The sequence below is a fragment of the Dromiciops gliroides genome, chromosome 3, assembly GCF_019393635.1.
Source record: "Dromiciops gliroides isolate mDroGli1 chromosome 3, mDroGli1.pri, whole genome shotgun sequence".
Lineage (NCBI taxonomy): Eukaryota > Metazoa > Chordata > Mammalia > Microbiotheria > Microbiotheriidae > Dromiciops > Dromiciops gliroides.
This window is the reverse complement of record NC_057863.1, coordinates 316,065,658-316,079,709: the sequence shown is the minus strand read 5'-3', so window position 1 is coordinate 316,079,709 and position 14,052 is coordinate 316,065,658. Positions and strand designations below refer to the sequence as shown.

Genomic DNA, 14,052 nt, shown 5'->3' with positions numbered 1-14,052 from the left:
GCCATGTTGGTCCTCAAACAAAAAACATACTGTTTGGCAGTGTTTCTATCTTCATTGTCTTTCAAAACTGGTTGAAGCCTCCAGAGCCTTAATACCTCTGACAGAACCTTCAAGAATACGGTATCACACCCATATGATAAAGATTGTACTGGACTCTATAGCTGAAATGCTTTTTAGTTATTTGGACACTAAATCATTTAGAGAGCTGGCATGGAGTAGTGTATTAGGTCAGGAAGACCTGGGTTCAAATATCATCTCTGACACAGTAGCTACCTAACTGTGTGCAAGATATCTAATATCACAGAGTCTTAGACAGCAATCTTAGGATAAAAGTATTGCTCTTTGATTCATGAGAAATTGTCCTGGACAAGTCTTTTGTGTATTTGTCACATGAACTATGTTTTTACATGGATGCTGTCAGAGACCCCCAAATTTACATAAAATGTAACTTTGTACAAAAAAGCTCTAGCTAAAAACCAAATATAAAAATAAATGGGGGCAGCTAGGTGGCGCAGTGGATAGAGCACCAGCCCTGGAGTCAGGAGTACCTGAGTTAAAATCTGGCCTCAGACACTTAACACTTACTAGCTGTGTGACCCTGGGCAAGTCACTTAACCCCAATTGCCTCACTAAAAAAAAATAAATGTATATATATGCATATATATATATGTATATGTATATATATAATATACCCATATATACATACCAATACCAAATATACATACCAAAAATAATTAGAATGATTATCACCGATGGAATAACAATATATACCCAGGTAATAGACTTTCCTTGATGTGGCTCTAAATGTAAAGAAAGACAGATTGTTAAAAAGTTGCACAATCAAAAAAGAATACCAAAAATATTAAGTGCTACAGTTCAAACCTTAAAAGTATTAAAACAGTTCTTAAAAGAAAACAGACTGGTATTCAGTTTGGTTTAACCCTGAAAACTAAATCTACCATGAATTTACATGGATAAAATTGAAAAGAAACAATGACAAATCTTGCCAAAACTATCATCTGAATCCTGGATATACTTTTGAAGAAGAGACAGCAAAGTGAACATTAATACAAGTATATGAAGAATGAAGAGAAGCATGGGAAGATTCATCTGAACTGATCCAGAGTGAAGCAAGCAGTAGCAGAAGAACTATACATTATGACTGCAACGATGCTCTCCACATCAACTGCCGACACTGCTTCTGAATTTCTGTGGAGTTGAAGGTCTATTTACTTTAAAGTTTTAACAAAATTAATGCCTTCAAAAATATTTTTCCTACTCAGGTGACCAAACTATATTTCTTTGGCCATTGACTTTGATGAGTCATACTTAGAAAAAAAATAATCTGAAACATTTTGACTATTAATTTGGGACAGTAGTCCAGGCACTGAATTTGGAATCATAGCATTCAATTTTGAATTCCGGGAATTGTACTTATTATCTGAATGTCCCTGGACAAGTCACTTAATCTATATTTGGGCGTCAGTTTCCTCATCTGTAAAATGAAGGGGTCAGACTAGAGGGCCTCTAAAGTGTCTTCTAGCTTTTGTCATGTTCTTATGAACAACAAGTGAGTGCTTTGAAATGATAATGACCAAGTTTGGCTTGGGGAAAAAAAAGAAAACTAATCTCATCCCTTTCTTTCCAGAGGTAGGGGACAATGGATTGGAATATTACATATACTATCAGTTATTATAAATATGTTGATTGATTTTGTTAAGTTGCTTTTTTTTGTCATTTCATTTTTTATTCTTTGTTACAGGGCTATCAATAGCTCATTGGTTGGGGAAAGGGAGGGATCTTTTTGGAAACCTAAATTACATTAAAAAATACATCAATATAAAAAATTTAAATAGGGAAAAAGACCCTATGTGAAATGTATCATAACTTTTACTGATCTTTGAGAACACTTTCAGCTGAGAAATTATCTATAAGATTATATGCTTATTAAGATTACCTGACATAAATGACTAGGCTGTGGGTTGGGGTGGTCTCTTTAAAGAAATTTTGTTACACAGAATTTCTTTCTTTCCAGTGTTTTATCAAAGTATATGTTACCTATTTTGAAAACCTGCCTTTTGTGTACTTTTAAAAGAATAGGAGGGCAGCTAAGTGGTACAGTGGATAGAGCACTGGCCCTGGATTCAGGAAGACCTGAGTTCAAATCCAGCCTCAGCCACTTGACACTTGCTAGCTGTGTGACCCTGGGCAAGTCACTTAACCCTCATTGCCCCACAAAAAAATAAAAGAATAGGATGGGGACAGCAGTAGCCCATCTCATCTCCCCAGCCCCAAAGTTCTATATAATGACATGTATAGAGAGAGGCCTACCTCATTTTATTGTGCTTTTAAAAAATTGTGCTTTGCAGATATTGCATTTTTTACAAGTTGGAAGTTCGTGGTAACCCTGCATTAAACAAGTCTATTGGTGCCACTTTTCCTATAGCATATACTCACAGCATGTACCTGTGTCATATTTTTATAATTCTCACAATATTTCAAACTTTTAAATTATTATTATATCTGTTATGGTGAACTGTGATCAGTAATCTTTGATGTTACTTTTTTTTTTTTTTTGCAGGGCAATGAGGGTTAAGTGACCTGTCCAGGGTCACATAGCTAGTTAAGTGTCAAGTGTTTGAGGCCGGATTTGAACTCAGGTCCTCCTGAATTCAGGGCCGGTGCTTTATCCACTGCGCCTCCTAGCTGCCCCTGATGTTACTTTTATAAATGTTCTGAGGAACCACAAACTATGCCCATATACGATGGTGAACTAATCAATAAATGTTAAATGTGTGCTGACTGCTCCAACAACTGACCATTCCCCTATCTCTCTCCCTGTCCTTGGCCTTCCTTCTCCTTGAGACTCAATAATATTGAAGAATATTAACTACACTTAGTTGATAAAGCAGTGGCAGTGTTTGAGATGACTGACTCCAATTTTGAAAGTTCTACTATGTGTAAAAATGCTATCAAACAGCACCACGTGCTACAGATAAATCTTCCGTCAAAGGAAGAGTCAATCAACGCAACAAACTTCATTGTTTTCTTATTTTAAGAAATTGCCATAGCCACCCTGACCTTCATCGACCACCATCCTGTTCAGTAAGCATTGAGGCAAGACCCTGCACCAGCAAAAAGATTATGACTCACGGAAGGATTTGATAATGGTTAGCATTTTTAATGGTTAGCATTTTGTTTTTGTTTTTGTTTTGTGGGGTGATGAGGGTTAAGTGACTTGCCCAGGGTCACACAGCTAGTAAGTGTCAAGTGTCTGAGGCCGCATTTGAACTCAGGTCCTGCTGAATCCAGGGCTGGTTCTTTATCCACTGTGCCACCTAGCTGCCCCAATGATTAGCATTTTTAAGCAATACTTTAAAGTCATTTTAATTAAGGTATATGCATTTTTATGTAATAGAATATGGTATCATGTAAATATAATTTGATATGCACTGGGAAACAAAAAAAAATAATGAGACTTGCTTTATTGCAGTGGTCTGGAACTGAATCTGTAATGTATCTGAGGTCTGCCTTTAATGAAAATTTGTCCAGTTTCTTTTAAAAAGAAGGGCAATCAATACTTCACATGCCTAGTGCAAGAACAAATGTTTGATGGAAACAAGGATTCTTGGATCACATTAAGATTAATTTCATTGCCAAAATGAGCTCTTGATTTTCTTACTTGATGACTCATATATTTCTAGTTCTATTAATATACTTTATATATTGATAGTTCCATTCTATGTTACTTACCAACTGTCAAAAGTTGAAGAGTGAGCTGAGTATAATCTACAGATGAAATGTTGCAGAGGTATTTTCCACTATCTGATGGAGTAGGAGACTCTAAAGTCAAAGAGAAGTCATCCCTTCTGTGCATTGTATCCTTGGTCCATGTAAATCGATTATCAGAGACCCTACTACTTAAAGAGGATGCCAAGATCTTGCAGGTCATATTTTCTACTCTAGACCAACTAACAGTTATATTTTTCTTTGCCAAAACATCCTCATTTTTAAGTTTACATGGGAATATGACTTTTTCATCTTGTGCTGTTACAAAAGTACCTAAAAGAGAGATATTGATATAGTGCATGGTTAAATTGATCACTCCCCCTAAGATATTCCCATATTTCAAAAATTTAATTAAAAAATTTAGAAGCAGCCTGGCATAATCTATAGAATGAGCAAAACTCATTTTTTGGTCTTGGAGTCAGGAGAACCTGTTTCAAGTCTTGCCTTTGACCCATACTAGTTGTGGGATGATAACCAAGTCAGTTAACCACTGAGTTTCCCAAGCAACTCTTTTAAGACTCCATATTGTATAATAGTTACTACATTTGTGGAAGGAATTGTTCCATCAGGTGCTCCCTAAACTGATAAAATCACTGGTGTGATGAAAAGGGAAGAACAAAAAAGAAATTATTTTCTTGTATTCAGTAATTATGCAACCATAAAGCATCATTATTCTAGTCATTAAAACATGAATACATTATAAAGAGAATAAAGTGCTGTGAGCTTAAATTTGTATAGAAATTATAACATTTGCTGATAAACCCCCTGATGTCATGACATTTTCCAAAAACCTTGCTTTCTGTGATGCCTCTGTGAATGAGAGAAGATGGAGACTGGACCTATGATTCCATTAGGAAATTCCAGGTAATTTCTCTAGCAACGAAGGACACCTTCTCTGCCACTTAGAGCCTTAGAGAGTTACTTAGAGCATTGAGAAGTTAAATGACTTGCCTAGGGCCACCTGATCAGTATGTGTCTAGTAGTTTTCTATCAACTACACCATGGCTGCCTCTGTGTGAGGGAATGATAAAAATAACAAGAATTGTCAATTATTATTGAAGATGCTGCTTTGAAATGACATAAGTGTATAGAGAGTACTCTGAGTCAAGAACCTCTTAGAAATTGTGAAATTTCATTTGGGTAGAGCACGCTAAGGGAGAAAGGCTAATTGTCTCAGGTTGTTCTCCCCCTGATCCCAGTAAAAGGAGCTAAGACAACAACTTCTAAAGGTTCAAACCCTTTCCACTTTTCCATTGCCTTCTGTCTGTGGAAACCTGGCTAGTGAAATAACGTAATTTTTTTGGTCCTTTTAATATTTTCATCAGGGGATGATTGGAATTACCTTTCAGGTCAATGTTTTCTCTGTGAATTACTTTGGTATTACAATTATTGAGGTGAGGGGGTTAAAGATAAAAAGCTCAGACCCCCACTGTCTCTATGAACTATTTAGGAAAATTTTGAGAATACTGCTTGTGTTTGGATGGAAATGAGGATGAGATCTGAGAATAAAGAGTTGAGAAGTGGGGGATGGTGAGGTGGGGGTGGAATGTGAGCAAATTTGTTTGTAGATTTAAATGAAGAGACTAAAAAGTAAAATGTGATGACTGAACTACTGTCAGCGATATTTGAAAGACTGAGGGGAAAAAATGAGGGATACCACAAGATTAGGAAAGGAAAGATGTCCCAATTTTCAAAAATGGGAAAAGAACAGTCTGTAAAATTATAGACCAATGAGCTTGACTTTGATTCCTAGGAAAATTCTAGAACAAATTATTAAAGATAGTTTGTGAAGATCTAAAAAAAGGAAAGCAGTGATTACAAAGAGTCAACCATGCTTCATCAAGAATAAGTTATGGGGGGGGCAGCTAGGTGGCACAGTGGATAGAGCACTGGCCCTGGATTCAGGAGTACCTGAGTTCAAATCCAGTGTCAGACACTTGACACTTACTAGCTGTGTGACCCTGGGCCAGTCACTTAACCCCAATTGCCTCACCAAAAAAAAAAAAAAAAGAATAAATTATGGGGGCATCTAGGTGGTGCTGTGGTTAGAGCACTGGCCCTGGAGTCAGGAGGACCTAAGTTTAAATCTGACCTCAGACACTTAACACTTACTAGGTGTGTGACCCTGGGTAAGTCACTTCACACCAATTGTTACACACACACACACACACACACACACACACACACACAAAATAATAAGTTCTGTCAGGATAACCTCATTTCTTTTTTTTGACAGGGTTTCTAGACTGCTAGATGAGGGGAATTCTGTTAAATATAGTTTACCTAGATTTTAACAAAGCTTTTGTACTCATACTGTTCTTGTGGAGAAAAAGAAGAATTGTGGACTAGATGGTAAATCACTTAGATATATTTAAAACTGGTTGCTTGGTTGGACTCAAAGATTAATAGTTAATGGTTCATTAGTAGTTTGGCAATTGGTCTCCAGTGGAGTACCCCCAGGATCTATTCTTAGCCCTGTGCTATGTGTTAGTTTTACCAATAACTTGGAAACTGCTTAGATGGCATACTCATCACTTTTGTAGATGACACAGTTGTCAGTCAGTACGCATTTATTAAACACATACTATGTGTTAGGCATTGTGCTAAGTGATGGAGATACAAAGAAAGGCAAAAGAGACAATGCTTAGAGGAATAGCTAACACCCTGGAATGCAAAGTGAGTATTCAAAAAAAGCTTAATAAAATAGATCATTGGTCTGAACCTAATGAAAAATTCAAGAAAGATAACTGCAAAGTCTTATACTTGAATATAAAAAAATAAACTTCATGAGTAAAAGATGGGGGAGGCATAGTTATACAGCTGATGGCCTGAGAAAGATCACAGGGTGTTGGTTTACTGATTACAATCTTAGTATACATCAGCAGTATGATTTGACAGCTAAAAAAGCAAATACTTTTCTTAAAAATCTTGGGTTGCATGGAGAGGCATAACTTCCAAGAATAAGGAGGTGATGCTCCCAGTGTATTCTGCATTCATCAAATCTGTGTGTCATTGTTTAAGAAAGACATTGATAGGCTAAAAAGTATCCAGATGTGGGCAACCTGGATGCTGAAGAACCTGGAGATCATGTCATATGGGGATACATTGAAGGCACTGGGATATTTAGCCTGGAGATGAAAAGACTTGGGGGAGGGGGGTGTGTGGAGAAACATGATAACTGTCTTGGAGAATTGGAAGGATTGTTGTATGAAAGATATATTAGTCTTATTCTGTCTGCCCCAAAGAACAAAGCCAGTAACAAAGGGGAGAAAGAGCAAGGAAGCAAATTGAGACTGTATGTCAGGAAAAACAAAAACAAACTTCCTAACAGATTTGTTGCTGTTGTTTATCTGGTCAGTCATAGCTTACTCTCTGTGACCCCATTTGGGGTTTTCTTGGCAAAGATACTTGAGTGATTTGCCATTTCCTTCTCCAGATCATTTAATATATGAAGAAACTGAGGCAAGCAGGGTTAATTGACTTGCCCAGGGTCACATAGCTAGGAAGTGTCCAAGTCAAAATTTGAATTCAAGTCCTCCTAACTCTAGGGCCAGCACTCTGTCCACTGTGCCACCTAGCTGCCTATTCCTAATAAACAGAGATGTCCAAAAATAGAATAGTCTTTCTCAAGTAGTGGTGGATTCCGCATCGTTGGAGGTCTTCAAGAAGAGGCTAGATGAGCACAGGTCAGTTTTTTTTTTTAAAGGATTCCTTGGATTTGATGGCCACTGAAGTCTTTTCTAACTCTGAAGTTCTATATTTCTGTGAAAGTATAACTAGGGTCAAATAGAAATTGGATTTGGTCTGACTTAAAATTATATATTGAGAGAGGAAAGAGCCAGAACAAAAATTAATGAATGGGTAAGAGTGGGTTCAGTAATATCAACCATATCCAATTCTCCATGACCCCATTTGGGGTTCTCTTGACAAAGATACTGGAATAGTTTGACATTTTCTTCTCTAGTTCATTTTACAGATGAGGAAACTGAGGCAAATAGGGTTATATGACTTACCCAGGGTCATATAGCTAGTAATAATCTAAAGCTGGATTTGAACTCATGAAGATGAGTCTTCCTGATTCCAAGCCTACTGCACCATGGGCATGTGCCCATAGATAGATAGATAGATAGATTGCTCTTATAAATTGTGTTAATCGAAGCATAATAATTCTTCTTTAAAAATTATTTTAAAAAGGAGAACTGGAAGAGGAGGAAGTTGATAAGTGGCAGGGGAAGAAGTTCATGTTTAATTGCTTTCTGGATCTTTTCAAAGCAGATTTCACAGGCTGGCTGATCACATTGGTTTTAAAATGGACATTATAGAGGGGTTCATGTTTCAGGTAGGGAATGCACTTCTGAGCTTCCTTCCAATTCTGGAAATCCATGAAAAAGCTCCAAGGAGCCTGAAGACTTAGCAAATATTATAAAAGATAATAATAAAGTAATTAGTAGCAATAACATAAATGAGGCACTTGTTGTTGTCTGTCCATTCTCAAAGAAGACCACAACAGATGTCATGACTTGCAATGAATTGGATTTAAATGAGGAAGGGCTGTGCAAAGTCACCAGCCTCACTTTATTCTTGGGAGCCATCTGGGTCTGATGGCAAGATACATTATCAGGACAACTGGAGATGGACCCCGATATTTAAGGCAATTGGGGTTAAGTGACTTGTCCAGGGTCACACAGCTAGTAAGTATCTGAGGTCATATTTGAATTCAGGTCCTCCCAACTTCAAGGTCAGTGCTCTTTCCATTGTGCCACCTAGATGCTCAAGTGAGGCACATATCTATCTAAGTGGATAGAGTTGGCCATGAATTAAGGAATACCTGGGTTCACTTACAGCCTCTGAAATATTGGCTATATGACCCTGAAAGAGTCGCATAACCTTTCAGTGACTCACTCTAAAACCATAAAGTGTATAATAAGTAGGTTGCCAATTTAATTGATAAAGGGTTTTTCCTCTCCAGGAGTTCCCTCAAGCAATGGAATCCCAGTCAACATGTCTTTATTAAGTGCTTATTATGAGCCTAATCACTCTGCTAAGTGCTTCATTTGCCCTCAAGGAACTGGCATTCTAATAAAGAAGACACTGTTCAAAAATGTTACATACAAAATATTTACAGTGTAAATGGAAGGTAATATTGGAGGGAAGGTACTAACTGGGGGGGCAGTGGAAATTGGGGTGGTGAAACACCCTCCTGAAGAATGGAGATTTTAGTTGAGTCCTGAAGGAGGCCAGGGAAGCCTCAGGAGCAGAGACCTGAGGAGGGGGAATATTCCAGGCATAGGGAAGATGTAATGAAAAGGTACAGAATTAGCAGATGGTTATTAAGTGCATGAGAAAGAGCAAGAAGTCCAGGATCACTGTATCACAGAGTATTACAGAGAAAGGAGTAAAGTATAAGAATAAAAAGGGCCACATTAAGCAGGGTTTTAAAAGCCAGAGAGAATTTTTTTTTTGTGAGGCAATTGGGGTTAAGTGACTTGCCCAGGGTCACACAGCTAGTAAGTATCAAGTGTCTGAGGCCGGATTTGAACTCAGGTCCTCCTGACTCCAGGGCTGGTGCTCTATCCACTGCACCACCTAGCTGCCCCCAGAGAGGAATTTTTAAGAGATCCCTGGGACAATAGGAAGTCCATGGAGTCTACTGAGCAGGGGATGGTGTGACATGGTCAGACCTGCCCTTAGGAATGTTGCTTCAGAGGTTGAAATGAAGATAAAAGAAGGAGAGATGTAAGGCAAGGAGACCAACCAGAAGGCTGTATCAATAGTCCAAGTATGAAGTGAGGAGAGCTTGCATCAGCATGGTGGCCATGTGAGGGAGGGAAGAGGACATCTATGTATGAGAGATGTTTGAAGGTCCAAGAGCTGGCAACAGATTGGCTATGTGGGTCAAGTATAAGGAAAGAGTCCAGGATGACATTATAGATGAGGCTGAGGCTCTGAGCCTGGGTCACTAAGAGGAGGATGTAATAACAGGAAAGCTGGAAAATGGGAAGAGTTTAAGTAGAAAAGATCATGGTTCATACATACATATATGGAGATACAGACAATTCTTGATTCCAGAGGGCTGGCAGCAGGAACCTAGCTCTGCTCTGGCAAGCTGCCACAGGGGTAAAAGCACTGGGCTGGGGTCCTCCACGCCAGGCAGGGGGGGGGGGACAGGGAGGGGGAAGTCTGCAGGATGGTCCACTTACATTGTGGGAAGTGGATATTTATATATATATGCATATATATATATATGTATATATACATATATACACACATATACACATGAACATACAGTATATGTGTATATATAAAGAGGCATAGCTATAAATATGTAGATATATACATATTTATATGTATATATCTGTCTTGATATACATGTACACACATATATCTTTGCATGGATCTCTACATTATTTTTCTTGGTTCACATCAGCTCCCATATGTTCATTAATTATCTCTATGCAAATTATTCCTAGATGTATATATTGAGCTTTAGTTTCTACCCTGAGCTCCAATTTTGAATCACCAATCGCCTCTTAGACATTTGGAATTGGATGTCCTCTTATTGGCATCTCAAACTCAACATATTCAAAACAAAAATCATTCTTTTCTACCCAAGCCCTCCCCTATATCTCTGTATGTGAATGTGTATATGTGTATATACACACATACATATACAACCATATGTATTTATATATCCACACATGAATGTACACATACATGCATGCATGTACATATACATACATCTTTGTCTGGACCTCTATATTATATTGCTATATTCCCACATATTCATTTCTTATCTCCATGTAGATCTAGGAATAATCTCCTATACAGAACAGCCCACATTTATACAACCTTTTAAGATCTATGAAGAAACCCTTTTGGGCTAACTCTCTGTGAGTAGGAACAGTAGGAAGCTTACCTTCTGTTTTCCATTCCCCAATCCATCTTTGATTCAGTAATGAATTTTCAATCATGCATTGGTAAGAGGAATTTGAGCCTGTGATATTGAGTTGACTTTTAACAGAGAAGGGAGGGTGAGGTGAAATTTCTTCTATGGGGCTTTCTGGGTTTGTTGTGTTATTTTCTGTCCATTTTATATTTGGATGGGGATAAGCCCCAAACAAATAGCATGTTAAATAGTCTTCTCCGTTCTGCTCTTGGTATTCTATTACAGGTGTGATGAAAGCTGGGGAAAGAATGAAGAATGTGTGAATTTGTAGCCACATACTCTTAGTGGACTGCAGAGCTAGTATAGATCTTGAAATCACATGATATAAAAGCTTAGTAATAAGAGCAAACCCAAGCATCTCTTAAAAAGAAAAGCACTCGACAAAAAAATCTTCAAGCAACTAATCCCTTTGCTGGATAATAAATGAGACAATACTATTTATGAACTGCATTTTCTAGACAGCCTGAACTACCTGGAATATAGCTGAGAACACAAAAGTAAGCAAAGGGCACCTGAGTAGTCAAAACAGATGTCTCAAAAGCACACACTAAAGATCAGGTGCTTTTTCCAGACATAATCCCTCTCTCAGGGTCTGTTTATTCTCATCTCACACACAATTTCAACAGGCTTGGTTATTTAGCCTCTAGCTCACAGAATATCAGAAAGCCTGAGTTACAAGACTGTTAGAGGCAGGCATGCTGATAGTAGCAAGAAGCAAACTCTAAAAGCCTGTGAGTGAATAAAACTTAAAAACTTTCAAATTGACCCAAGAAAAAGCATAGTAGGTTAGAACTGCTTAGTGTGGGGGTACATGGTCTCTACAGTTTTCAAAAGACTGAGGACTTCAGTGTATCATATTACAAGGTTTTAAAGATTCTATTTTTAAAAAATTCTGAATTTAACAAATACAAAAAAGGAGTATTTTTATACACAGAGTAGAACATAAAAGAGAGAGTTATACAAAATTATGAATGTCTATTCCACGTAGCTAGTGGTTTGATTGTTTTTGAGTATATATCTTTGCCTAAAAAAACCCCCTATGAGGTCATGAAGAGTCAGATACGACTGAACAGTCATGTCATTCTTTGTGACCCTATTTGGGGTTTTCTTGGCAAAGATAATGGAGTAGTTTGCCATTTCTTTCTCCAGCTCATTTTACAGATGAGGAAATTTAGGCAAACAGGGGAAAGTGACTTGCCCAGGGTGACCTAGCTAATAAGTCTCTGAGGAGAGATCTGAAGTGAGGAAGTCCAGTCTTTCTGACCCTGGGCTCGGCACTCTTTTCACTCTATCTTATTGCATAGAGAGCTGTGAAGGCCTTTGGTGTCTCTGGTCACATACTAAGATGTTTCCATCTTGTTTGCCCCTTTCCTATTTGCCTGTGAACTTGTGGATGATTTTTTAATGCAGTTCTGGAGGAGATAAAATTACTCACTGTAGTTGGTCATTGTATTTCTTGCCTACATTCATGTATGCAGTCATTTTAGACAATAATGCTACAGCAATACAGTTATGCTCACACCATAATAGACATTTGTAATGAAAATCCTAGTTACCAAGGAAAATTTACACGTTTTTGCCTTCTTGAATAAATGATCTAGAAAATAATTTACTATATTTTAGAAAGATATTTTAAGATGTGTTTAAAGGGACAAGCTTAAGTTATACAGAAAAGTCACCCTGAAATAGTTTATTTCCTGAGAGTGTTGATAGTAACCCCATAACCATTACAGTAACAAAAAGGCTCTTATAAACACTATTCTACTCACCCTCCAACCCCCACCAAAAAGTTTCTCTGTACTTCCTTTTGTCATGTACACAAATCAGTTCAGTTTTCCATTGGTTTTAGGGTTGGGGAGGACTTTGAGAACTGTTTTGAGGGGGTTTGTTTTTGTTTTTTACATGCTGCTTTGGACACATAAGCCCACATTCATTTAAAGCACTGGAGGCTTAGACACCTTGCATACCCCCAAGATGGTCTCTTGTAGCATTCATGGGAAGAGGAAACTCTACAGGTCAGAAAGTACTTAGAATTTTTACTTACCTCCCAACTTCAGCTCTACCTCTATTTTAGTCGTCTCAGGGTCTGTTGCTGCATAGCAAGTATAAACTCCTTCATCGTTGAGGTTTAACCCCATAAGTTTCAGTGAGGCGTTTCCTTTGTTGATGTCATCGAGAAAAAGGGATGTCCTATTGGTATAATTGGAGTCTTGCCTTTCTAACTGGTCACTATTTGCATAGTAGCTGTGTACTGTCTTTTCATTTTTATTCCAGTGAATCACCATGCCAGGCCCTATTTTAAATGAGCAAGGAAGGATCACGTCTTCATAAAGCCTTCCAGTAACAGTAATCCGATGAGAAAGCATTTTAAAAAAGTAATGAAAGGGGAATCCATCTAAAAGGAAACAGACACAGATAATCACAATAAGAATAATTAATGAATGGAAAACACCAAAAATATCAAAGGTTATATTAATCCTGAATAACTTAGCAAAAGTAAAACTAACCATAACAAAAGCTAGACAGAAGGCCTTTGTCCCAAGATACTGAATTTTAAAGGGTGAAAAAAATTAACAAATGAGCTTAACACCTAGTGTGGGGGTACATGACCTCTACAAGTTTTCAAAACACTGAGGACTTCACTGTATCAGATTACCAGGTTTTAACAATTCTATTTTTTAACAAATTCTAAACTTAACTCAGACACAAAAAAGAGCATCTAGTTATCAAGAATAATCAGTTCTAATAGGGAGCAGTCTCCATAGTTAATGTGGAGAAGGTTGTACTCATGAATACTGTGAATTTGGTGAAGACATCTTCCCAGAAAAACAAACAAACAAACAAAACAGCGCTATTTGGTTGTGCAGGGTGGATCAAAAGTCTTGAAAGAGTCTGATTTAATAACTTTTTGAAAATTATTTTGCTTCATTTATGAGATTTTATTTTTTACATGTAATATAAATTCATTTCCTATATAGACTAAATACTGTAAATTAGAAACAAAAAGGGGCAGCTAGGTGGCGCAGTGCATAAGGCATCGTCCTTGGATTCAGGAGGACCTGAGTTCAAATCCGGCCTCAGACCCTTGACACTTACTAGCTGTGTGACCCTGGGCAAGTCACTTAACCCCAATTGCCTCACCAAAAAAAAAAGAAAGAAAGAAAGAAAGAAAGAAAGAAAGAAAGAAAGAAAGAAAGAAAGAAAGGAAGGAAGGAAGGAAGGAAGGAAGGAAGGAAGGAAGGAAGGAAGGAAGGAAGGAAGGAAGGAAGGAAGGAAGGAAGGAAGGAAGGAAGGAAGGAAGGAAGAAAGAAAGAAAG

General features: G+C 37.7%; 1 protein-coding gene across 3 annotated transcripts in view; it reads right to left on the bottom strand.

Annotated features, from left to right (window-relative positions):
- The window catches only part of HHLA2 (HERV-H LTR-associating 2), a 92,918-nt gene that overhangs the window by 5,486 nt on the left and 73,380 nt on the right, over positions 1 to 14,052 (bottom strand). For all 3 annotated transcript variants that reach the window (XM_043997832.1, XM_043997833.1, XM_043997834.1), the window contains 4 exons: positions 12,780 to 13,130; positions 10,706 to 10,972; positions 3,754 to 4,062; positions 726 to 800 (listed from right to left, as the gene is read on the bottom strand). In XM_043997832.1, coding sequence (XP_043853767.1) covers positions 726 to 800; positions 3,754 to 4,062; positions 10,706 to 10,972; positions 12,780 to 13,130 — 1,002 coding nt within the window. The remainder of the gene's footprint in view (positions 1 to 725; positions 801 to 3,753; positions 4,063 to 10,705; positions 10,973 to 12,779; positions 13,131 to 14,052) is intronic.